This window comes from Ixodes scapularis, unplaced genomic scaffold (genome assembly GCF_016920785.2).
Source record: "Ixodes scapularis isolate PalLabHiFi unplaced genomic scaffold, ASM1692078v2 PGA_scaffold5__190_contigs__length_132052651, whole genome shotgun sequence".
NCBI lineage: Eukaryota > Metazoa > Arthropoda > Arachnida > Ixodida > Ixodidae > Ixodes > Ixodes scapularis.
Window position 1 is genome coordinate 103681908 of NW_024609880.1, and position 25910 is coordinate 103707817.

The 25910-nt window shown below is 42.3% G+C and overlaps 1 protein-coding gene across 1 annotated transcript; it reads right to left on the reverse strand.

Annotated features, from left to right (window-relative positions):
* Positions 1-1017: 1017 nt before the first annotated feature.
* LOC120836102 lies at positions 1018-22550 on the reverse strand. Its single transcript, XM_040213887.1, has 7 exons — positions 22410-22550; positions 18802-18974; positions 17840-17928; positions 15572-15655; positions 13552-13685; positions 1757-1882; positions 1018-1194 (listed from the first exon to the last, which is right to left on the reverse strand). Exons 1-7 carry the CDS (start codon positions 22548-22550, stop codon positions 1018-1020), a joined length of 924 nt encoding a protein of 307 aa, XP_040069821.1.
* Between the last annotated feature and the right edge of the window lie 3360 nt (positions 22551-25910).

A 25910-nucleotide genomic window follows, 5' to 3' on the forward strand; every position in this document is an offset into this window, starting at 1 on the left:
GTCTTCAAGAGCGAGCCAGAAGACTGGCGCGGCAACCGAATGCTCGGTAACTTTTAAAAGAGGCCCAAGCGCCGACACGGAAACAGATACCAAGGGCACCTTTCGCAACCGCTCCATTGCCAGGGCGCAAACTTCCGCCCGGTTCGAAGAGTTTAGCCAATGCCATTTATTCATCCAGCGCCGCCTCGCATGTCCGCATGCCCGCACGATAAGTTGCAGTCTTCAATGCGGACGCTGGGCTTTGCTGTGCTCCCCCGTCCACCGGCGAGCGTTTCCATTACGTACTGCACAGCACAGCGGGATCGGTTCGGTAGCCATACGCGGCGGCGTCCGACGCTAAGCCCTGTTTTATCTGCTTCTTTTTCCCTCCACTCAACAGCGAAAGTGGCTGGAGTCTCGTGACCGGTCCTCTGGCACGCGATCCGACCGCTCCCACTTCGAAGTCAAAGAGCCCCACTGCACTACGAGCCAGAGGACGGCGCGATCCGAGCACCTGAGAGCACTCTGAAAGATCCTCCCGAATAGACTTAGAGCGCCCGACTTCGACCATTTGAATGGGCATCGGCTTGTCAGCGCTCTAAGAGGCTGGAAATTGTGCAGCCGCATAAACCACGAGTCGTTTTATCCGCAGAATTTTATAATTTCAAGTGGTTCAGGAAGGCCTCCCTTACCTCATACTCATGTTATGGACCTAGCACACACAAAGTACGCTCCCCCATGTGCACTACGCCTACCAAATTACATATCGCTAACTGGAAGAACTTATTAAAAACAAGTGCAAGTAAACAATGCCATTTATGTTATCTCACAATGAAAGCAATCTAGAGAACCATAGCAAAACATAAAATTGACCTGTGCAATCTTCACCTTAAAAAAGAAAAAAAAAATCAACACAATATTTTATGTAGCTTTTTCCGATGGTATTATGAGTGTATGCCTGAAAAACACGAATGGCGCTTTTAGACACAAATGGTCATATGAGTCTACTATAGCTGTTGTTTGAGTGAACACAATTGATTACCATGCTTTATTTGAATCTTTGTAGTCCATTGTCAATAGTGCGCTTTTTGTGTCATATTTTGTTTCGAGGAACTCCATTTTTACGCATGTTGCTGGAAACCCCAGTAGATAAAGATCGGACGTGGAAGATTTGTATCTGAGATAGATGTCCTTGTTTTTAAATTCAGAGAGCAGCTAATATTGGAAACGCAAAAAAAAAAAAAAAAAAAATTGGAAGTACTTAATGTACACTTATTTGATTATATTTATGAGTACCTAAGTTACGCCTTTTTATATTCAGCACATTTATGTCATTTTTATTTCGTTTTAGTTAGGCAAAACATAATTAAAACATATGAGCTCATTGTGATCGTAAATCATAAATAATGCTCTGCTTAGCGTTTAACGTTAAATATTTACCATCCAAGATAGCTCTATATATATATGAAAAACTGAGGCGACAATTAGCAAGCATCTAATGACTTGAAAGGTCTAAGTTTTTCGCAGTAGTCTCGGGTAACTCATTGAGATGTTAGAAGAAATGTAATTTACGTTATATCTGATAACCTTACAGCTGTTGTGGCGAAGCGTATGAGTATACAACTAAATGTCTTGTATGACCTTGAAAGTAAAATAAATTAGTAATTTACATTTAAGAAGCATGGAAGCCATTTACCTATTTACCCGACTGGAAAACAAACGTTTTCACATATGTCATACTTCTAAGTCACCCGTGTCACATGGTAGAAAGACTCACGTCATTCGTTTGACTGGGAGTGCTAGCGCGACTGGGAGTCGTTGGACTGCTGGGAGTCGGACTGCTGGGAGGTGTAGAATCACTGGGAGTGATAGGATTTTCAGGTATCTTTGTGGGAACATCGGCCTTCAAGAGAAAGGGTATCACATTTTGTGCATGAAAATGCTTTTAAGAGAGTTGTTAATATTTTTAGTTAGAATATTCGAGGCTGAAAAACACAGTCCAGTTGTTTGTCTGGTTTTGAGCGTTCTGAGAACCCGACGGATGCAGTTTGCACGAGTAGTAGAAGATCCGAGTAGTAGAAGATGAATTAAATTTTTTATGGTCTCGTAAATATTGGGCGTAACTATAAAAATAAAAGAAACGAAGGTTACAGTTAAACAGGGGGACGATCCTACAGCGCTCGAGAACAGTGACCAAGAAATGCAGCAACGAACAATACACGACATGCGCTTACTGGTAATGCATTTGTGATTTTGAAGTATAATGAATGTTACCGGTGCTACAGCGTTATCAGAACCCATACCTTTGTGTTGAGAGTTCCCATTGTTTCGTGTGAGTATGTTTGTATGTTTTTATTATTTTACCTAACGTTTCTTTCTGTTTTATGTGTTAAAACTTCAGATGCGAATCAACGCGTCTCATCGCGTGTCTGCTACTTATTTTAAATTTTGGTTCTTGAGCGGTGTAGCATATTAATAATGTTAAACATATACCAACTGGTCCAATGAGCTTTTACCAAGACGGGTTTTGCGCATGCGCCCGTTCTCCATGAACAGCGGCGAAAGCTGGGATTGTGGGTGGACAGAAGCAAAAAGGGGAAAGCTCCTTTGGGTGAAAAGCCGTATGTTCTTCCCCCCCTGCGTCTCGTGTGCTGCAATTTGTATTCAAATGGGTACTACGTTGTTACACGCAACGCAGTTTTCTAGATGAAACGCTCGTCTTACTAGATGCTGGCAAACGGGAAAAAACTCAGATTCGATCGAGCTATGAGCCGTTATCTTGCCAAACGACGTGCCGACCGTCCGTTCTTGCTTGCGTCGCTTCGACCGCAAAATTGCCAGTCTGCTTGAAGAGAAAGCGTAAAGAGGCTAGGCTGGAAATAGGGGGAAATAATGTCAAAGAATTATTTCAATATATTTGTTAATTAAACTTTAAAATACAACGAGAACGAACTGCCGGATCACAGCGTGAGTTCGTCCCCATGGAGCCAATCGATGGCACAAGCCGCCAAATAATCGAAAGGGTTCAGTCGTATGCATTCACCTCTTGAACGGTTACATCCATCGCCTACAATAAATTATCAGTCGGCCGGTCACGTTTTTTCCTTCAGTTAGTCGTTGAACGAATTTTTGTTCATGCTCTCGCACCTGACGTGTCCACGCATGCGTCTTCTGCTAATTCGTGTGGGAGTATCAAAAGTGCTCCGTAGACTATCTCAGATAAAGACTTGGCGGTCACGTCTAGCTGTAAAATGTTCAACGTGAACATCGCTGCACCAATGCGCGTGTCCCAGTGACTATAAGACGTATTAAACATAGCCAATATGGCAAGCCGGCAACGGTCAGGCGGCGCCAGCCATAGTTATACCCATAGTTATACCCTGTCTCGTTGTAACTTGGCAGAGGGTGAACGCTACGCGCTCTATACGTATGCGAGCGCAATGCACATATAATGAAGCATGACGCAGCGAAAAGACTGACACTTCTTCGCAGTAAAGGCGTGCTTCGGCGATACATAGTCCCGTGCCTAACTCCGTTGTTACGATTCGCCCTCCGGGGCCTTAAAGGGACGCTGAACCGCAATCTGGATTCCACAAAACACGCGGCAAAAGCGTGCAACGGGATGCTAAAAACACCAAAACATCACTCATACAGCAATATTTCGAACGGATGACCGTATTTTTCAAGAAATGGAGGCGCATTTGGCAGATTGTGTTTGCGTCATGGTTTTCCGAGAAGGAGAGGGAATGGCCTCGCGTCTTCTCCGCCTCGTCAGCCTCGTCGGTCTGGTTCAATCTCGACGTCTTTTTCCAAAAATACGGCCGTCCATTCGAGATATCGCCTTGCGAGTAATGTTGCCGGAATCGTAGCGTCCCGGCCTACATCTCCTAAATTGTTTTTTTTTTTTTTTAAATCCAAATTTTGGGTTCACCATTTTTTTAACGTCCACCTTACAGGCGTGTTATGCGATCACGGTTTCCTCGCCTACCCACGATTTCTTGCTTCAGACACTAGGTGAAGTGGCGCCACCAAGTAATAGTTCATGTTTGAGCGATGCAGCCGCCTCTCCCTGGCATACCCAATGTTTCTGGCTTCAGTCGCTAGACTTCGCCATATAAAACAACATTGCAGGTTGCCTGTAGCCTGAATGCTCCTGTTGAAACGCTCTACCAGTCCATTCGTCTGAGGATGGTTGGGAAAAGTAGCCGCATGCTCAGTTCTGCATTTTCGTAGAGAAGATCTAAAAGTACGGGACATAATTGGTGTTACTTTGTCAAAATAATTGATAAACGCTGTGTAGAGTGCCTCGTACAAAGTGTTTGTTTAGAAAGACTGACTAGATGTATAGTTTGTGGTGTTCAACGTCCGCCGTCCGCCGCAGATAATCGGCCCGGCGATTTATTTCGAACGAAATAATTACTGTCATAGCGGTGCACAACTAAGCTATAAGAGCACCGGGCCAGAAGAGAGGGCTGACGTAGCAGCAACCGCTCTTATTTGTGGCATAGAAGGTTCCCGCTGCTTGAGTCTTAGATTGAACGCATGTGCGGAAGTGGGCGGAGGTACAACAGCCAAACTTGTCGCACCACCGTTGTCTGACGCCCACAGGCGCAGGTATCTGGGACTGCCTCCACTTCGACTCACTTCGTTAGGCAGTCGGTTGCGACACTTACGTACTTGCTACCAGCGTCAGACCTTAGGGACAGCCAGGAGTGATCAATTCCAACAATCTTAAACGGAATGCCTAATGGAGGTATCTGCTGCAGTTTATCTGGCCTGGATGCGGAAGTGCTTTCCGCAGTTGGCATGTTGTGCATGGCGCAATGTACAGTCAAACGTTCACTCTGAATTGGGGCCACCACAATCTCATTGCAGCTTTGTCAAGCGTCCGATCTTTTACAAGATGACTTATAGTCTGAAGATTATTATACACCACAAGAATATTCTACCTAATTTTAAAAGAAACAACGGGGAGTCGCTGGTTAGGTGGATGTATTTGATGGCACAGCAGACCATCCCGAAGCTGGTAGGGCGCTCGCAAGTGACCCAAGTGACGTTTGTGAGGTCTCATCCTGCTATTTACTTTGCACATGAGCAAGTGGATTATATCAAACATTTCACGTTCACCCGCTTCAACCAAACAAAGATCACAAAGCGCGAGCACCGAGGAAACTGTGGTGACTTCAGTGGGTTCCGTGAGAACAACATTTACACCTTAGTGCTCCTTTCTACATCTGTGAACCACCAAAAAGTAGAACTTTTATATTTTTATTGTCTACTCCGTCAATTTTAACGTAAGATTGGCCTTTGACCGGAGCAAACGCAGGGCTGAGCTATCTAAAGAAATTACTGCAAATGCGTTCCCTAGATGTATGGACGGAACGTTTTTAGTGTCAAAACAACAGCAAGACCCGCTTGTTCTAAGGAGTTACATCGACGTCGTGGCTTGCTAAGTTCGGGGTTCGCGTACGTGACCATGTGTTGCAACGGGCGATCCAGACACGCGTGTTTTCGGCCTCAGTTGACGCATTGCCTTCTGTATTTTTGCAGTCTGCGGTCATATCGCCCAAACGGTGCCTATCAGGGTTTCAAGCGATCATCAACGCCCTTCGAGATTAGCTCCTGAGGGACTGCCAAGACTACGTTGCAGTTTCCGGTGACATCAGCTTTCCGGAACAAGAGCCTACAAAAGGAAGCTCTCGCCGTGGGTCCTTCCATTGCAGCGGGCGATCCAGACACGCGTGTTTTCGGCCTCAGTTGACGCATTGCCTTCTGTATTTTTGCAGTCTGCGGTCATATCGCCCAAACGGTGCCTATCAGGGTTTCAAGCGATCATGAACGCCCTTCGAGATTAGCTCCTGAGGGACTGCCAAGACTACGTTGCAGTTTCCGGTGACATCAGCTTTCCGGAACAAGAGCCTACAAAAGAAAGCTCTCGCCGTGGGTCCTTCCATTGCAGCGGGCGATCCAGACACGCGTGTTTTCGGCCTCAGTTGACGCATTGCCTTCTGTATTTTTGCAGGTGGGTAGTGTTGCTGCATTTCTTCTCTTTTGTGGTTGTCTGGATCGCCCGGCTGTATTTTTGGCTGTGTTGGTTTGCTGCATCGCTAGTTGTTTGGTTGTTAGCACCGAGTAATGGGTGAAAAACAGCCTGGAACTGTGAAGGAGCTCGCTAAGCTTTTCTTCGAATTTTCAGCAAAGTTGGATGAGATGAATACAAGCTTAAGCCAGGAAATGAATGTAATGAATACGAGCTTGGGCAAAGAAATGGAGGAGATAAATCGGTCAATGACTTTTATGAACAAAAGTTTTGAAGATTTCAAGGAAGATCTATCCACCACTGTTAAGGAGGTAAAAGAACTAAGGGTGGAACAGCAAACTCTTAAGGACGAAAATAGGAAGCTTACTGAAGAACTTACCTCTCTAAAGAGAGAGCTGGTGGAACTAAAACAGTACAGTAGAGCTAACAACCTCGAAGTCAAAGGACTTCCACAAAACGCAAACGAGGTTCTTGATGCGCTCGTCGTTGAACTTGGTACCCGTGTCGGAGCTCAGCCATGTCCGTCTGACATTGATACTGTTCACCGTGTGCCTTCAAAAACCAATGGCGTGCAAAATGTAGTTGTGAGATTTGTACGACGTAGCCTTCGGGACCAAGTCTTGCAAAAGGCAAAGAAACATAGGCTCACGAGTGCTGACCTTGGTTGTCATGGTACTGAGCCTATCTTTGTGAATGAGCATTTGTGTCTCGAAAATAAGATCTTACTGAGCAAAACGATTCGTTGCAAAAAAGAAAATGATGGAAGTTTGCCTGGGTTTCTCAAGGAGAAATTTTTATGCGAAAAAATGAAAACAGTGACGCTCTTCAGATAACCTGTGATAGTGACCTTTACAGTGTAGCGTAGACGGTTATCTGTCTAGAAACGGCATTTACTTTTATTTGTTTTTTATTCATGGCTCAGCACGTTTTCACGCCACTTGAATTGTGTGAGTTTCTAGACGATAAACGTACCGTTTCTGATACGTACTTTCATATTAATGCGAGATCAATAAAAAATAAACACGATGAATTGAATACATTGTTTGGCGAAATCGGACCACATTTAACTGTTATCATGTTTTCCGAAACGTGGTACTGGAGTAGTTCGGACTATTATATTTTACCGGACTATAATCATCTTTGCATGGATAGATGCGATCGAAGAGGTGGTGGCGTTGCCATGTTGCTGAAAAAACATATGGGTTATGAAGTATTAAAACAATTTTCTAAAATAACCGAATGGTATGAAGCTTTGACAGTGATTGTAAACAATGTACTATTCTCAGTTGTCTATCGCCCTCCGGGTGCAAGTTCAGCGGCTTTTCTTGAGTTTTTCGAAGGTTTATGTGGGTTTATTATTGATAATAACTACAAGTCCTATATTGCTGGTGATTTTAACATCGATGTCCTTAGTCAGAACAACCTGAAATCACTCTTTACTAATCAATTTTAGTCTTGTGGTTTTTCAAACGTTATTACAAAGCCTACTAGAGTGACTAGTACCTCAGTTTCCCTTCTCGACTTATTTATTACGAACTGTGAACATTCAGTACTTTCTGCCGGTGTCATTTCATCAGATATCAGTGATCACCTTCCAATTTTTATAACTGTGCAAAAACAGTGTGCTAGCAAACTTGTCACTAGCTCAACGCTCAACATGTATCAGCCAATTTCACAACGTCAGCTGAACGCGTTTAGGTAGGAAATTGAGCGCACAAATTGGAGCTTCATTTTGGAAATTCAGTCGGTAAACCAGGCCTATAACACTTTTTTGGACACTTACATCGGCATATATAATAAGCATTTCCCATTCAAAATCTTAAAACCATCGAGGCATTCTCGCAAACCTTGGGTTACACCTAAACTTCTAACTATGATTCGCACAAAAAATAATTTATACGGGAGGTTTTTGAAATCTAGGGATAATGTTGCACTCGAAGTGTTTAAAAAGTACAGGAATCAGCTGACAGCCATGTTGAAACAAGCAAAAAAGCAATATTATGTTCATATGTTTAGTGTTGACGATATGCGGAGAGCCGATATAATCTGGCGCAAGCTAAGATGCGTAGTTAATTATAAAACCACAAACTGCCACCCCGCTCGAAATTAATATAAACAATACTCGTGTTTCAGAGTCAGATATGACAAACGCGTTTAATGAACATTTTGTAAAGTCTTCGACCTCTTCAGTCTCCACACCCCTTGCAAGTAACGCAATTGAATATATGCCCGTACATTTACCAAATTCTATATTTTTATTCCCCACTGATATTACTGAAGTACAAAATATATTCACGAGTTTGAAAAACAGTAATAGTCTTGATGCCTATAATATGCAAATAAAACCAGCCAAATTTGTTCTAGATATTCTAGCGCCATATTTAACCCATATTTTCAACCTCGCATTTGAGACTGGCGAGTTCCCTGCCAAAATGCAGCTAGCCAAAGTGAGCGTTTTACATAAAGGAGGAGAGTTAGGCAATATTAATAATTTTAGACCCATTTCTATACTTCCAGTGTTTTCCAAACCGCTTGAAAAACTAATTTCTGTGAGAATTACCTCGCATCTTGAAAAATACAGTTTAATAACTGAGTCTCAATTTGGTTTCCGTCAAAATCGTTCTACCGAACTTGCTTTATTAAAACAGAAGGAATTGATATTAAAAGCACTAGACAATCGCTTATTAACAATTGGAATTTTTCTAGACTTTTCTAAAGCTTTCGACACAATAAATCATGACATACTTCTTGCAAAATTAACATGTTTTGGAATTCGAGGTAACACGTTAAAGTTATTAAAATCATATTTGCAGCATAGAACTCAATTTGTAGTTATATCTAACTTTAAGTCTCATATTTTAAATATAACCAGTGGCGTTCCCCAAGGTAGTATATTAGGCCCATTACTTTTTACTATTTATATAAATGACATTGTTAACGTAAATCGCGACCCTGACATCGAGTTCATTATCTATGCCGATGATACTAGTATTTTTTTTTCCTGGGCGAGATATTAATACACTTGTAGCCAAATGTAACAACTTGCTTGATAAAATCAATAGATGGACGACGAGCAATCTGCTTAAACTAAATTCACAAAAAACCAAGGCCATCATATTCAGCAGTTCCAATATTCCAGTTGTGATCTCAAGCCCCGTGGTTTTAAACAACGAAGAAATTGAATTTGTAGATAAAATTAAAACTTTGGGTATCCGGTTTACTAAAACTATGTCCTGGACCGCACATGTTGATTTTATTCTATCCAAATTATCAAAAACAGTTGGATTACTCATAAAATTTAAGTCGTTGTTACCTCAATCTGTAAAGCTTTTACTTTATAACTCATTGGTATATTCGCAGTTTAATTATTGTCACATTGTGTGGGGCAATACGACAAAAGCAAACATGAACAAGCTGTTTATTTTACAAAAGAAAGGTATGCGCGCTATCGCTAATTGTTCATATTATCACCATACCGAACATTTGTTTTCTTCGTTAAAAATTAAACGTATTCAAAATATCTATGAATATAAGCTTTTAGTCACGTATAAGAAATCATTGCTGATTACAGATAGTTTTTTTATGCGTCTATGTAGTCTTGTCCCATTCACTTCACCATATCAACTTAGACCAAAAGAAAAATGGTTTGTTGCACCATCACGCACGTTGTATTTTAATCAAACATTAAATTACCAGTTCACTACTCTACTAAATTACTTATTTACCAAAGAAATTGATATCGATGGGATGACACTAACTGAGGTACGAAAATGTTTTTGATTTTTTTTTCTTTGTATTGAAAATTCCCGTATGTGTATAATTATATTTATATCTATTTTTCTTAGCCGTATGTGTGTAATTATATTTATATGTATTTTTCTTCGCCTGCTGTAAGAGGGGGCTCGGACCTTCGTCAAGCTGCAGTTGCAGCTTTTTGTCCATGTCCCCTGTTTTCGTCTCCGAAACGAAATAAAGAGATTTATTATTATTATTATTGTATTCTTTCCCTTTTCTTGTGACAATAAAACACAGCGCCTAGTTTTTTTTACCGTTGGCGTCAGTGTGAATGAATATCAGAGCTTCCCGTCTGAAAAAATTGTCGGAGTTCATGGCTCAAGCTGTTCTTTTTTGATGCCTGCAAAGGAAGTTTGTTTCTTTTCGAAACACCCCCCCGTAGTGTCGTTTTTAGGAAGCTCAGTGGAGGAGCTCTAACAAGGTTTCGGCGAATGAACGTAAGGAAAAAGCAAAGCTGAAGATGCTTTTTAGCTGCTTCGTGGAGTGGCCTCTGGAATATTGACTAATGCTCTGAACTTTATTGGATTCGAGCGAATACTTTCTTGCTAACAAAGGCCCCACGCAAATTACTTTGCCGCAGCTGAAGAAGCATTTTGATGAATTCAGTTCATCTGAGCATTGGTTAGGGCACTGAGCCCCAAAAGCAGGTGGTGCCGTGGTGTTCTCAAAGAAATGTATGCGTACACGTTGATTCCGATAAAATAACCCAACGACATCATCCACATGAAATATCGGAGCACCATATCCATGAGGCATTGGGAGCTGAAGACACATTGTACGGTGATAAAGAAAAGCGGTAAACTGAAGTAATTCGTCAGTCCTCAGAAAGGTAGTTTTTTTTGGAATCTTTCCGGTTCAGTCTACTTGTCATTATCCAGTCTTTAGACCTAGATTCCAGTATAGCAATGTAGCTGGCACTTCGAAGGTGATCAAAAGGTTAGTCATGTCAAGGCAAGACACATATTTCTAAATCTGTTATGTCGTTTTGTTTATGGTAATCTACAGAAAAGCATCTAGAGCCGGGTCTTGTTTACAAAAGCCACTGGTGATGACGGTGACTAGTGATAACCAAATACTATGGAAGCTTGCAAAAGCGTACCCTCGGAACATGTCGTTTACCTTGTTGTTTATCTCCTTATGCTCTGTCATTAAAACTCGCCACGGATTCTAATGCACCAGAGCATGATCAGCAGTGTTGATGAGGTGGCTCACAAGTGGGGTGCACCATAGTTCTTCTGGTGCTATAATAATGCACTGTCAAAACTCCATGAGCAGATTTTCTAGTTGTGGTTCTTGTTCGTTCGTTAGGGTGTGTCCAAACTTAAATTCTGACCTTTGAAGATTGAGGCCTTGTCGAAGGTAATTTCCCGAAAACGACAACGTTGGGGGTCCAGAAAATAATGGCGGCTGTCGCATTTGGGAGGGCTAAAGTCTCTGGTTCCAAGTCTTCACCATATCATGACCAGGTCACCATTCGCCTGGTTTGAAACTGGAAGTATTAGACAGCTTTTTTCGCAGAAAACAAGGCAACATGATACAGCGAATTCCAGAACGGGACGAAATTGTAGCAGTTATTAAAATAGGATGTGTGTTTGGCGATGTCGAACTTGCAATTTTTGCTGAAGCCCAAACTGCGAGGAGCCTAGGTACAACAGTGTTTGATGGTGCGAAAATGCAAGATAGCCATGGTTTGCGATAGACCATTTGTACCAGTAGTGGAGAGCAAAATCGGGTGGTGGTTTTGATGTTCAAGTAATTTTGGGCCGGATCTTTCACGGTCAGGTTTTTCAGGCTTGACCATGCTAAGCCACATTTAGCCATAATGCCCCCCAGCTTCCACGAAATTGCCTGTTTATTTTCCTCGCCCTGTTCCTGAAGCAAATCTGTTGCAGGCCTACTAGACAGATTGGAAATATTCAACGTCGGCAGGCCTGTCAAATAGTGTTCACCTCCTCAAAACGAGACAGAAATTTAAATTTTCGAACGGCAGTCGCAGACAAATCTTACAAGTCTTTGCAACTTGCGGAAAATTATGACGAGAAGGTTAAGTTTTTGCCCTTTGATTTTCAAAAACAAGTAGTTCGTCTTTTTCAAAATATACCAGCAGTGTTTTGGGCAAGCACACTTAGATGATTGCAGAAATGCAAGAGCAATGTGATTTATAGCTGCTCTTGTTTATACGATAGCAATCACATGTTGCTCCGCCTCCCGAAGATGAACGAAAAGGCAACGTGCTATTGAAGTGCGCAGAGACGTTATCACAAGCGGGATAGGATGCACTGCATAAGATTAAACTTTACCACTTTCTCTTTCATTGGGTACTTTCGGCGATGGTACAGGTTGGGACTTTATGGGGCCAAGCGTTTTGTGAATGATCTAGGAAAGTGACTAAAGTTATGACAGGTAAAGCAACCACGTTCACTGGGATGAAACGCGGAATATTGTAGAGCCATATCTATAGACAGGATGCGAATTTCTACACCATGTTGCTTTTTTTGTTGGCTATATTAACAATGCGTGCACGAGACAGCACTCTGCAAGTCGTGTCAGGCAGGAAAGCCGAAAAAAAAACTCTCAATATTGCTGTCCTTGATTGTGTCGATTAAAGCACCATTGCAATCTCCTCCAAGATGATCTTTCTACATACGACGAGTGATTCTAGCCTCCATTCGCTGGACTGCGTAAAGTAACTCTTAGAGCGTTTTTGGCCCTTGCCGACGGTGCTTCGAAGCAGTTAGGCAAAATTGCTTCAGATGTTCATTACCAAAGCGGGCATATAAAGCATCTACTTGGAGCTGATATAAAAAAAGAGGCTCGGAGCAGACATGCTTTGCAAACAAATGGCAGTGAATCAGCGCAGTTGGGTAAACATAACATGAGTTTTCCGTGCTGTGTCCAGACCATAAAAGTAAGAAACCATTTGACATTAGACGAAGAATGCTTGCCAATACGACTGCAGATGGAATGTCGTCTGGGTCGCAATTTTTGATGTGCGATTCCTTCAGTAAAAGTAAGCTTTCCCGGACCAACCATAGGGTTTTTTTTTTTAAATAACGCGCCGTTGGTGACTTGGAGGACCTTCTCGTTGCTCAACATGGAGGTGTTTCTCAGCCTGTCGTACCCTAGATTCTATGAACAAAAGACTGCGATTCACGCGTTACCAGACATCGGAGACCTGACATTCGACCGCAGTTTCCAGAAGAGACAGACGGCTTGGGACTAAGTTAGTGACGGTTCCAAGCAGGTTCGGGGGCTCGATGGTGTTCCATTCAGCGGGGGTACTGCATAACCATACCTCGGTTTGAGTCGAAACAGAAGTGAATACGACATCACTTGGCTCCGATCGGTTTGTCCTTTGGTTACCCCACCGCTGACACCAAATTCTGCGGATGTCTCAGTTCACGAGAACACGGGCACACAGAGCACAGTCCCCAGTTCAACACTATCGTCTTCCTTTACTAATTGAATTCTAGTACTTGGTTTTTAATATATTATGAAGTCCAATTAATTTCTACACAGTGTAGAAAAATCAGGTACCTGAATTAATTAAGAAGCAACTTTGAGATATTCTATAATTTTGTGCTCCTCTTCCGCACATGCTGTTTTATAGTTTTGTATCATTTGATGTTGTTAAAGATTTTTTTTTAGTTTACATAATTTACATTCATATTGACTGGTCTTTTTGCTCGTTGATTATAGTGCTGTATTAATTGAACATCCGACCTCGTCCTTCGTACCGTATTTGAATCGCTGCACTGGTTGGTTTCATAAAGACCGTAGACTTCCTTGACACATGAAGGACGCTCCGGCGGTTCGCATTCTTTTGAGGCTTCTCCATAATCTTCTGTATGTAAAATCCAGAATGTGCACTCTGGAGAAGAAAAAAAAACGACAATTTTAAACAAATGTTGATAATTTTTTTATATTTTTTTAATGCGCCTAGAACTCCACAGGCAAGCAAATTCACGAATAGGGCTGTCACATTCGAAATATGGCGTACTTGTCTGACGTAAGCATCTTCCCAACTTACCCGTAGGCATCAGCTATTGTGGGTGTTGTACCATAAGCACTCAAAAGCAAGTGGTGAGCATATTGTCGCTGATGGACACTGCTCGATGAGCGTAAATTGAAAATAAAGGTTTAATTGGCGAATTTGTGTCAGAAACAAAAGAAAGAATGAGCGTCGAAACAGCTGCAGCGAGCGTCGCAGCGTCGGCGCGACAGTTGGCTTGAGCGAGGCTGCGAGACTGACTGAATCGGCAAGGCGATGGTCGGCTCCTTATGTACTACACTCAGTATCTCTAATATTCGACCTTGAATGTTCGGGAGTGAGCTAGGGCGAGACTGACTCGGCAAGGCCATATTGGTTTCTTTATCTTTTACACCCCGGATAAGAGTAATGAATCTTAAAACAATGCTTTTCCATAATATCTGGATGGCTGGTGATCATCTGGTAGAGGACGAACAAACAGAATTCGAATCGAAATTTAGCAGGGAAGAATGTGGTAGAATGCGACAGTCAATATATTTCTCCAGTGAATAGTTTCAAAATGTTTATGAACTTCTATATTCATGACGCCGTGGTAGCAGCAATTTCAACTGTAATGGCGTTGTGCTTAGCATGGTGTATACGATCTCAGCAAGTTGTTGCCTCTTCGGCACTCAAATGTAAGTAACAAACATTTGTTTTTCTTGATTCCTGACCAAAACGGTATGGCCAACGGTCGTAGTAAGCTAACCTTGAAAATATGTGTTAATAGGTTGCTTTTAACTACCGCTATTTTAAGCTTAAGGTCTCACTTGTTGCCACAATTGGTAACTCACCCTGTGTAAGGCAGTTTGGGAGGAATGGGACACTGAGCTGGTGAGAGGAAAGGGACAGTGTCTCAGTTTTTTTTTTATAAAGACTGGTGATCTGAATGGTCGACCCGTAATAATGGTGATTCATCTAAGTTTAGTTCATATTAGAATTGAGCTCCAATTATTTGGTTTTAAAATGTTAGCGCATTGTTAATCCCCGGTTCAAAATCACAGACACTCGAAGGAAAGAAAACGACTGCTATCGGGCTTCGGGTCTGATGATATCCCGTTTGCTTATAATATTCACTAGCGCAAGTTTTAGCGCAACCTTGCATGTGCCCCATTTCTCCTTGGGGGAAGGGTGGAATAAAACACACTTTCATTCTTGCATTTTTTTACATTCATGAATTAGGAAAGTGTCATGACAAAGTGCTTCTCAACCGATGTGAAGGATATTTTACCTGACATTTAGGACCATTAAACTTGTTTTTATGTGACGGCTAAAAACGACACAAAATTTATAGTGTGAAAACTGTCCAATTCCTCCTCACTCTCCCCCTAAATATGCATGGTTTTCACATTGTTGAGTTTACATTAGAGGATATTTATTACTACTATGTCTACGAGTGACGCCTATATTTGTTGAATATGTGTCGTTTCAGTTTGGTTTCCAGTGAGATGAAAAGTTGTAAGCAGCTCTCCTAACGTTGTTTTGGAGGCCCTAACGAGGCATGACTAAATGACAACAGTTATAGTAGGCATGAAACATGAGCATTATGTTTTTGACATTGCAGTTTGTTTAACGACAGCTTTTCTAGAAACTAGGAATGAAAGGAACGAAATCACATGTAATACGCAGAAGAAAGGCTTGAGAAAATATTAAAATATTAATTTCAGGCGCAAAAAAAAAGAGGCAGAACTTTACGCGCATAAATGCATACAGACAGATGTTCGTACCTTTCCTAGTTGACGTCTTTAGGACATAACAAGAAGTATAATCTGTGTTAATGACCAAATATTCAACTGCTCTCCCTGTTAGATCTGAAAGATGAAACCAAGTAACATCTCTAGGTCATGTGGCACACGTCAGAACGCGCTTTTTGTCACGAGCAATAAAGAGCTGGTATCACGAAAATGAACAAACTAATCACTAATTGCAATTTTAAAAAGTTAAAGCCGTTTACAACTCCCTGTAATGCCGAATTAGAGCGCAGCTCTTGAGGAGGAAGAGAAAAGGGTACTGAGGGTCACATGTCCTCGGGGGGGGGGGGGCAGGACACGTGACCCCCCAAGCTACGTCACCCACTCCCCGAGGTCACGTGGGGGGGTCACGTGACCTTGGGGGTCACGTGACCTTGGGGCGCCACGTGACCTCGAGGGGGTCACGTGACACCCAGGTCACCTGACCTCCCCAGAGAAACTTTTCCGCTAGATCGAAATTTTTCCGCTAGATTTAGCGGGGAATTTTTTCCGCTAGATTTAGCGGGGAAACTTTTCCGCTAGATTTAGCGAGAATATTTTTCCGCTAGATTTAGCGGGGAAATTTTTCCGATAGATTTAGCGGGGAAATTTTTCGCTAGATTTAGCGGGGAAAATAGTCCGCTAGATTTAGCGGCTAAATTCTTCCTGTAAGTCTAGCGGGGAAATTTTTCCGCTAGATTTAACGGAGAATTTTCCCGCTAGATTTAGCGGGAAAATTTTTCCGCTAGATTTAGCGGGAAAATATTTCCGCTATATTTAACGGGGAAAACTTTCCGCTAAATTTAGTGGAGAAATGTTTCCGCTAGATTTAACGGGGAAATTGTTCCGCTAATTTTCGCTGTTTTATGGACGCGGCTTTATGGCCAGTCGCTGTTTTATGGGCTTGTCCACAAACGAAGGGTAAACTTCACTGAGGATTGGGGCTAAACAGCACCCTGTGCAGACTCCTTTTTTTTGTCTGAAGATCTTTCCCTCATATTCTACCAGGGTGGATTGAAGGTAAATGGCTATTGATTCTACGAAACCTGCCACTGACACACCGGATGAGTTCTGGAAATCAGAAATCCCATGCTCGTAAATAACATCGGAAACGTAGTCTAGGAGTAATTTTAGGTGTAATCTACAGTACATATCTTCTATGTCAAGCTAAAACATGGCAGTTGGCGTGGAAGAGAAATGTAGAGGACTGATGCGTGAAATAAATTCCATGGAGTTGGAAACCCTGAACGGTTGCTAAAGGCGAACTTCAGAAAGGCGCTTCTGCAAATAGAGGCCAACTGTTCTTTGCCAACAGCCCCTTTCGGAGATGATACTTCTAAACTGAATTCCTTCTTAGTGAGTTCTTTGCAGAAAAGAAAACTGATGAGTAGTGATTTGCAGGACGACCGATAGCTTTCTTCAGCTTTGGGAGGTTTAGCCCTGCCGGCGCTGCGGCCGCTTCTGCTCCTCTCGGTGACGAGAATGCTTTCGCACTCGCAACTCATAAGAGGTGCTTAGGTGTCCTCGGAATGTTTTTTTCAAATTTATGAATTAAGAAGTACCCGGGCAAAGTAACGTAAAACCAGAGTAACTTGTAAGCTGAAACTTACTGAGTAATTTAAGTTGTAACGTCGCCAGTAAAGTAATCAGCTACATTTGTAGAAAAAATTAGTAGTGGCAACACATCACATTTTAAATTGAGTAATTTGTAATATCAATCTATCTAATTATTCATGTAATGTACACAAGGTGGGTGACTCTGTACTATTCGACTGGATTTCAAAATTATTTTGATGCGATGTTCGTACACCCCTGCACTCGGTTTCATCTTACGATGGACCGCAGCGGACGCTACGGGTCACGGCAGCTAAGCCAGCTCCGTGAATCTATCACGTGCTTACGCGCCCCGCGCGTCACTGCTTGCCTCCCGAAGATCACCTGGCACTCGCATGGCCATAGATTGGTTTCGGCTTACAATCAATCGCAGACTCTGCTGCGGTTTATTATAAGGTAAAATAAAGCATAGTATTTTTTTCAGCCTCACGTGACTCCATTACGTAAACGGAACTACCTGGAACTACTGTCACTACTGCTTCTTTGTTGCTTCTGATTGTACACGTATCGTCACGGGCATCGTGCAATACGAAGCAAACGTAGCGGAATGATTGACGAGAGATACCAGTCTGCCGTAGCGGACGCGGCGTACAGACGTGCATCACGCGTAACCCGGATGGGCATGCAGCAAGGCAACCCTACAACTCTTACTTGGGTTGAATGGCTCCTCAAAGCGAAATTCCAAAACAGGGAGGTTTTTTTTAGATCTCTTTGCCGTGACGTTCAATAGCTCGCTCTGGCTGGAAAGGTTCACACATATTGATCGCACGATTTCTTTCTGTGAAGATATGCAGTCAGCATAACGTAACAGTATCACACATTCTTTTCAGTCAACTGATCTGCACTCCTATATTATACACTTTGGAACGGGTATTTTTACTGATTAAATGAACACATACCTGCCATAAATATTTTGATTTTTTAATAACGTCCTTATTCATGATCGACGTCCGGAAGCGAGTGTAAGGCCGTAATTAACGAATTAGCTATTCTATATTCCGGACTATAGCCCACAGAGTATACATATTTAAAATTTGAAATTTTAAATGAACAATGTGTATGTTAATGATGATTAATGTATGATACAACCATCTTTGTGAGCTAAAAGAGAGTGCTTTTGACAAGATATGCTGTGTATGAGGATGTTTATATGTGCCGACTAGGCACGAAATGCAAATTATGCCCCGAGTGCACATTGCGCACTAGAAGCGCAAGCAACATAAAAAAAGCTTTATTTTCTCATTTAAAATTTGATTATGAAGACTATACTCGGGATTGGCACAGTAATACAGTAATTTGAATTTTCTCATTAATATTTGGCTTTGTTTTAGATGGCATATATTAATTACTTATTTGCAGCCCATAGTCCGCTTGGTTAGAGGAATTGTTTATTTTCTAAAAACAAACATTCTGCTTCACAATATTCCGTAGAGACTGTCGGCCGTCAAAACAGTGCAATACAACCCCCTTCCACCCCCCCCCCCCCAAAAGAAAAAAACAAAACAACAACAAAAAAACACAAACTGCGCCGGGAGTTTTGCCTCCAAAGCAGCATCAAAATATGGCACGCAGTGTCCAAAGTTGTGTCCTCACAATAATGCAGTGGGGCTTACCTTGCATTATCACTGTCCTTGTAATACAAGAGCATCAATGCGCTTTTTGAATCTTGTTCAACGCTAATGATCTCCATTTCCATGCACGAAGCGTGAGACCCAATTAGCGGAGGTGGCGTGTCGGACGTTCGCTTTTCCAGAAACAATTTTTTGTCATAGAGAGATGCCAACGTCTAGTGGTTAAATAAATATTCATTATGCAGTTTATATACTCCGAGAACTTCATATGCAAGAAACACATTCAGGTTGTTACTTATGTTCAGGCAACGACAGGAGTGTCGATTTGCTACCGTGCGGATCTTCCCTGGCATTTCTATCCGAAGTGCCTGGTTTCAATTCTAATGTGTTTTTGGCATTTATTAACGGCATAGGTTAGTGATATTTGAATTGAAAATATTCATATGCCGGCCCTACTGAAAACAAACAAACAAACAAACAAACGCACCCATACGACCCATAGCTTATCCCAGGGGTGGCCAAGCTGTGGCTCGCGAGCCGCATGCGGCTCCTCGCGTGTTAAAGTGCGGCTCGTGGCTCCCTCCCCTATCGCCCCCCCCCCCCCCTCCTAGTTTTCCGCCTTCCTCCCGGTCACACGAGCACTTCCCCAAAAAGAGGAACGGAACGCGTTTTAAATTGAAAGACAGGTTGCGGTTTGCTATTGTTGTGCTACTGGTACCTTCCATACAGTTGGACTGCTTTTGACTCGGATAAATTTAAAGTAGTTCAAGTCTCGTTTATTGCCCTTCCGCCCCCCCCCCCCCCCCCCTTCCCCGCGGCTCTTGGAAGTTTCGTGATTTTGCTTGCGGCACTTAGGCCGGGTCAGCCTGGCCACCCCTGGCTTATCCTATTATACCACCCGAAGGGTGCATAGAAAAAAAAAACTGATTAATTAACTGGATATTCCGCTGGTCTTTTTCTAGCGCTCCCATTTCCTGAATCAGATCTGGGAGATCCAGGAGCGCCTCCAAGCGCGAGCCAGAAGACTGGCGCGGCAACCGAAAGCTCGGCAACGTTTCCGAGAGGCCCAAGGGCCGACACGGCGAGGGCGCCTTTCGCAACCGCTCCACTGCCAGGGCGCAATCTACCGCCCGGTACGAAGAGTTTAGCCAATACCATTCATTCATCCAGCGCCGCCTCGCATGTCCGGTATGCCCGCACGATAAGTTGCAGTCTTCAATGCGGACGCTGGGCTTTACTGTGCTCCCCCGTCAACCGGCGAGCTTTTCCTGTACGTACTGCACAGCACAGCGGGATCGGTTCGGTAGCCAAACGCGGCGGCTTCCGACGCTAAGCCCTGTTTTATCTGCTTCCTTCTCTCTCCACTCAACAGCGGAAGTGGCTGGAGTCTCGTGACCAGTCCTCTGGCACGCGATCCGACCGCCCCCACTTCGAAGTCAAGGAGCCCCACTGCGCTACGAGCCAGCTAGAGGACTGCGCGATCCGAACACCTGAGAGCGCTCTGGAAGATCCTCCCGAATAGACTTAGAGCGCCCGACTTCGACCATTTGAATGGGCATCGGCTTCTCAGCGCTCTAAGAGGCTGAAAATTGACCAGCCGAATACACCATGAGTCGTTTTATCCGCAGCATTTTATAATTTCAAGTGGTTCAGGGATGCCTCCCTTACCTCATACACATGTTATGCACCTAGCACACACAAAGTACGTTCCTCCATGTGCACCACGCATACCAAATTAACATATCGCTAACTGGAAGAACTTATTCAAAATAAGTGCAAGGAAACAATGCCATTTATGTTATCTAGCAGGAAATGTAATCTAGAGAACCATAGCAAAACATAAAATTTACCTGTGCGGTCTTTACTCTAAAAAAAAGCAACAAAAAAACATAATGTTTTATGTAGTTTTTTCCGATGGTATTATGAGTGTATGGGTGCATATAGTCTTTTTTATTAGGGCGAGCTAAATATAAATTTACTGTTATTGTTAGGGTTTAACGCATTATCCTTGTAACCAAAGATAGTGGCATTTAGATACGACAACAAGAAAAGCTGAAATCTTGTAAAACGCAAAATGCAAGTGTCATAAATATTGAAATCGTCGCTACATATTTTATCGCTGTGCCTTTAGGGCGGAGTTAGTAATCATATTTGTCAAAGATAAATGAGTTACTTCTAAGCGCTTCAGTACACGACTTTGGCTGGGGTGTAGTGAGGCAATCGATGAGTCAATCGATGGAGTGGTTTAAAATAATATGGAAAGAGATACTAATTTAAGGCTATAATGAGTTTAGCAGAAGACTACAATACTTTTAAAGCAATACGATCTGGCCTTTTACACATGCCTAGATTTTACGGAACGCATTATAAGTCGTATCAACCTAAATTCGCACCTACTACCAAAGATCACTATTTTATTTTGCTACCCAAAATCTCAATTACAGTATCTATTATAACAATAAAGCTGCTTATAGGTGTGTGTACTTTAAAATAAGTTAGTGTTCAATAACCGTAGCTATATGCACAAAGCGTGGCCTGAAAACACAATATATGAATCGGACTGAGTTTAATTGTACAGCATGTAAGCTAACGCTTTTAAGGCACTTTAGACGACTCGCAAAAACGGGTTTCTCAACGCATCGCGCTGCAATTTACTACAGAGGTGCGAGCAGGTGCTGGAAGTTTACAGTGAGCGAATCAAGGAATGAACTTACCTCAATAAAAAAAAAATAAGAAAAAAAAAAGAAAACAGAAACATATTATGGCCAATTTACGCCGCAACTTCCCAGACGATGCACGCGTAGAGAAAAGTACTGCCGACAGATGGCGTTCGCCGCGTCGAGGGGGCGCCGACCGATTCGGGGGATAGCAGACGATTCCGCAAAATAACCTGAATTTGCAGGTGCTCCCTCGACGCCGCGTGCGCCATCTAGCCATCTGCTGGCAGCAATTCTCTCTACACGTGCGTCGCCTAAAAAGTGAGCAAGGCAAGTTTACTCCTTGATTTTTTTCACTGTAAACTTCCACCATCATTTTGAACCTCTGCAGTAACTCGCAGTAGGATATGTTGAGAAATCGAGTTTTGCCGGCCGTCTAAAGTACATTAAACGCGTTAGTTTACATGTTCCACTTTCCAGGGTTAAAACATCGTCAGTAGGTAGAGCTTGCCTGGTTCCTTGCATTAACTTCATTAATTTACATGCTGTAGTTTCACATTTAAAGACCTATATCAGTTGAAATATACGTGTTATTCAAACATAATAAAATTTGCATGACAATAAACGTACATTTCTAGAAGCCATTTATGAGGTTCACATTTACTCAATTGCGTACAATTCTAGTCGATACGATTGAGCAACGCAGGGTGAAAAATGCTTTAGCAGCGTAAAATCTCTGGTGAGACATACTTGCGCAAAATATTATCATACTAATTAATAAACGCAGAGAATGCATGGACTTACAGGCTGGGCTGGGGCTCCACAAATAATAAGGAGGACCCCGAAAACGGGTCATTATAAATATAAAACACACAATAGGAGGACATCATTTATAAACCTTTGGAATGTGATATTTGTACAGATCCACGAATAAAACATAGAAATCGTCATGTCAGACGTTGGAGTGTGGGAAGATTACCTCACGCAACATACCATAAAAAGATCTGGTTCGGGTTTCCGCTTAGTATCAGTGCCACTGCGAGAATGTAGTAGTTTGAAGTCAGGGTCTGAGAAAACGATGCTTGCACTCAAAAGAAGGATCATCGTTAGGATAAATATCCACTTGAGTTGCATTTTTTTTTAAGAGAGTCAAGTCAACTCTTATCTGATGACGTTTAAGTTCCTCTCTATATTTTTTTTGTCACAAGTTCCCTTAGAGGTCCTGAGAGAAACAATAATCTGCAACAGAAGGATGGAACTTCTAGTTAGCCCAATCCATGAAATGCACTACGCAGCGGACCTTTGCGACCGAGATAGTGCAACGCAGCAATACCAGCAAATATATATCGTCCCGCTCAGCGTTACGCTCTTTCGGCCTTCTTATTTAATGCCTTTCGGGGCATTTAAGGGTAAATAAATGAAACGAAATGAAAGGAAAGCCTCATCCTTAAACATTCATAGCACACAGCACATAGCCACCTTGAACAGTCTGAGATGGCATCTGTTTCGATTTAGACGACTCTACAAAACGGGAAAAGTTTTACAATTGTGAAAGGGCCACAAAATCTGCTGAATATACGTTGAAGTAAAAAGGGCTTCAGATATCAAGGCCTCTTCTTTCTTTTAACGTGAAACGTTCTTTGGCTCGTCTTGGGGGGGGGGGGGGGGGGGGCAGATTGGCTGGTAGAAAAGTCACGTGATCAACGCTGATTGACCGATTTTGGAGAGTATGGGAGGTTGTGCAAACTGCCAAGGCTTTAAAATCTATAATTCAAAACAGAATTTCAGAAAAAAAAAAACAGCAAGAAGGCACTATTTTTTTTAAAAATCTATGTAGTTAAATTTTAACGTAAAAACGCAATTTGTTGTAAGAGCATATATATTTGAGTAAAGTGTACTGCCGGAATACTCTGTTTCAGCCTACGGTGGTCCGGAGTGGAAAAGCAATCGGAGCCAATCCAATGCCGTGCGAGTGTCACGTGATAGTCGAGAGAGGCGCAGGCCAGGAGTGGGGCGCTTAGTCACGTGCTGCGTCCACAGTGCTGGATTGGCTAGTATGGCCCAGCATCCACTACTGTCCACTTTAAGGCGGAAAGGAGTATTGTTGAATGAAGACATGTAAAGATCGCATATACGCCTATTTGTATGCAGCTGTAACATATAATGATAAAGTAATAAAGATACTTTCTTACGTACATTAGGTTCGTAGTATAGGCTGAGCAAATCGGTACAAAAACGGCGGAAACATTAGACCCAATTTTGAAGCAGTCTAACAACTCGCTGTCCAAACCTAAATACGACAAACTATATATTTGATATTTGCGTTCGTGTTCACTAATAACTTAATAAGCTTATCAAGTAAAGTGTAAATTACGTTAAATTAATCTGTAAGCTTTATAACTTATATTTCTGAAATGCCTTTTAATTTCGGCATTACACGAAAACACACACACACTCGCACACACGCACACGCACACATTTAACGGTTACTGGCATGAAACCACTTTGTGCTAAACTTCTGTTTGGGTGGACCCTAACGTCATGTTAGAATAGAGGTTTAGTGTCACTCAGATTACTCTAGCTATATTTTCATAAACATAAACAAGCATGCCCAAATCTACACAAACTACTGTGCTCCCTTACCAATATGTAGATATACTTAAGAGTGGTGTAAAAGGACTTAGATAAAACACACGCAACAAGAAATAAACTAGAAAAGGGATAAGAGTATCTGAAACTGACCTGTGGCGTTTATTTAGAACTGAGCATGACAGTTAACACACACAAGCGACCGAGTGTCTTTCGTGTTTTTCTGTCACAACTGACAATGATTCACCACACATTCCACCGCACTAGTAGTTATAATAAGGCACGTGAATTTGTGCGTGAAAAATTGTAAATCCAGAGATTGGCTGCTTTTGCTGAGTCGCCCTTTGGACATGATTTGTACATCCACATTAAGCATAGACTGAAGCTCAAAGGGCAAACAAAAAACACATTTTACACTACATGTACTTACCGAAACCACCCGGATGAACATTGGCGCATGATACTGACTATTGATTTTTGTATTGATTTTACTGATTAAAACTAGACTGATGATTGAGGTTTCAAATACCTTGTGGAACAAAATACGAGCTGGGATTTTTTTAAAGTTTAGTTGCATGTTTTTATATCAAAGAAAGCCAGTCTTCCACGATTGGAGATATCTATGCGTTGGCGAATAGTCAGACGACGTGAAGACATTTTGCGCTTGCCGAATATTAACGCGGCATTTATTAGAGTGAGCCCTGCTCTAATATGGTTCTGACCTTTTGAAACTCAAAAATGTTAAGGATGCATGAACGCGGATAAACTTTCGTGACCATGACCATCTTAGACCAAGTGTTTGATATTTCATACGTGACGAAAATTTACCAAGGTCGATGTCTTTTTAACCTTCGCGATGACACAATTTATCGTGAAGCAAAAATATTTTTGTGTTCGCAAAAATAACGTATGTTTGTTACTTTATTTTTCCGAGTCTCAGGGTTTAGATTATGATATTTTCTAATCAGCTCGTATGCATACTTTTGCTTCTTGCAAAGGTCTCATTTATTGTTTCTCACCTAGTGGTTTCAAAGTCAGTGTTAACTAGAACCGAATAATTCAAAATGCCTATCTTATGTGGGTCTGTAAAATCCGTTTTAATAGGGGCGTTGGAAGGGGGGGGGGGAGCATGAGCGCTGTTTCCTAGGCTTCCCTAAGGCCCGCTTCGAGGAAACTTTTCCCCAGCGCCTTGATGTCGCAACAGCGGTAACACGATCCCCCAGCTTTCACACGCAGCAACCGCTGAAACTCGAAATGCTAGGTTGTGTCATCATTACCGTTAAAAATTAAAATTATCTTTATGCAGACGTGTAGTTACGGGTTAATTGCGTGTTTTTGCGTCTTTAATGACGTTGAAAATACTAACTGATCTCTCTGAAACCATTTGGCCACATTAACAATCCACTGCAAACCAGAACAATGTTAAACCCCCTTCTTCAGTTATGATAAACACTAGAGGTGCGTCTAGTGAAAAAACTGCGGGGCTTCAGCTGCTTCAAATGTTTTCGAGTTGTTTGAGTTGTTTGCTCTTTTCGATCCGGACCCGACCCCAGCAATTTGTGTTGCAGCACGGGGATTTATAGGGAACAATTCTTCAGTAATCCCGAGCTTGCTGGGAAAGACTGCACGTCGGAAGCGGGCCTAGTAGGACACTATTGAATCTCTCATAAACCACGCGCGAGGAGCCTGTGCCATGTTAATTCAGATCCAGCGCTTGGGGATTTTCCGACCGAATAAAGGGGGGTCACTTTTATTCATGTTCCAGGTCACTCATGACTTTTGAAGTGGGTTATGTGCCAGCTGTCTCGTTTCGTAAAATCCTGACTAACGAGGATAGTTCTTTCATGCTGTGGAAATACGTTTATTATAAACAAGAAAAGAAACTCGCAAGCGTAAGACGTGAGA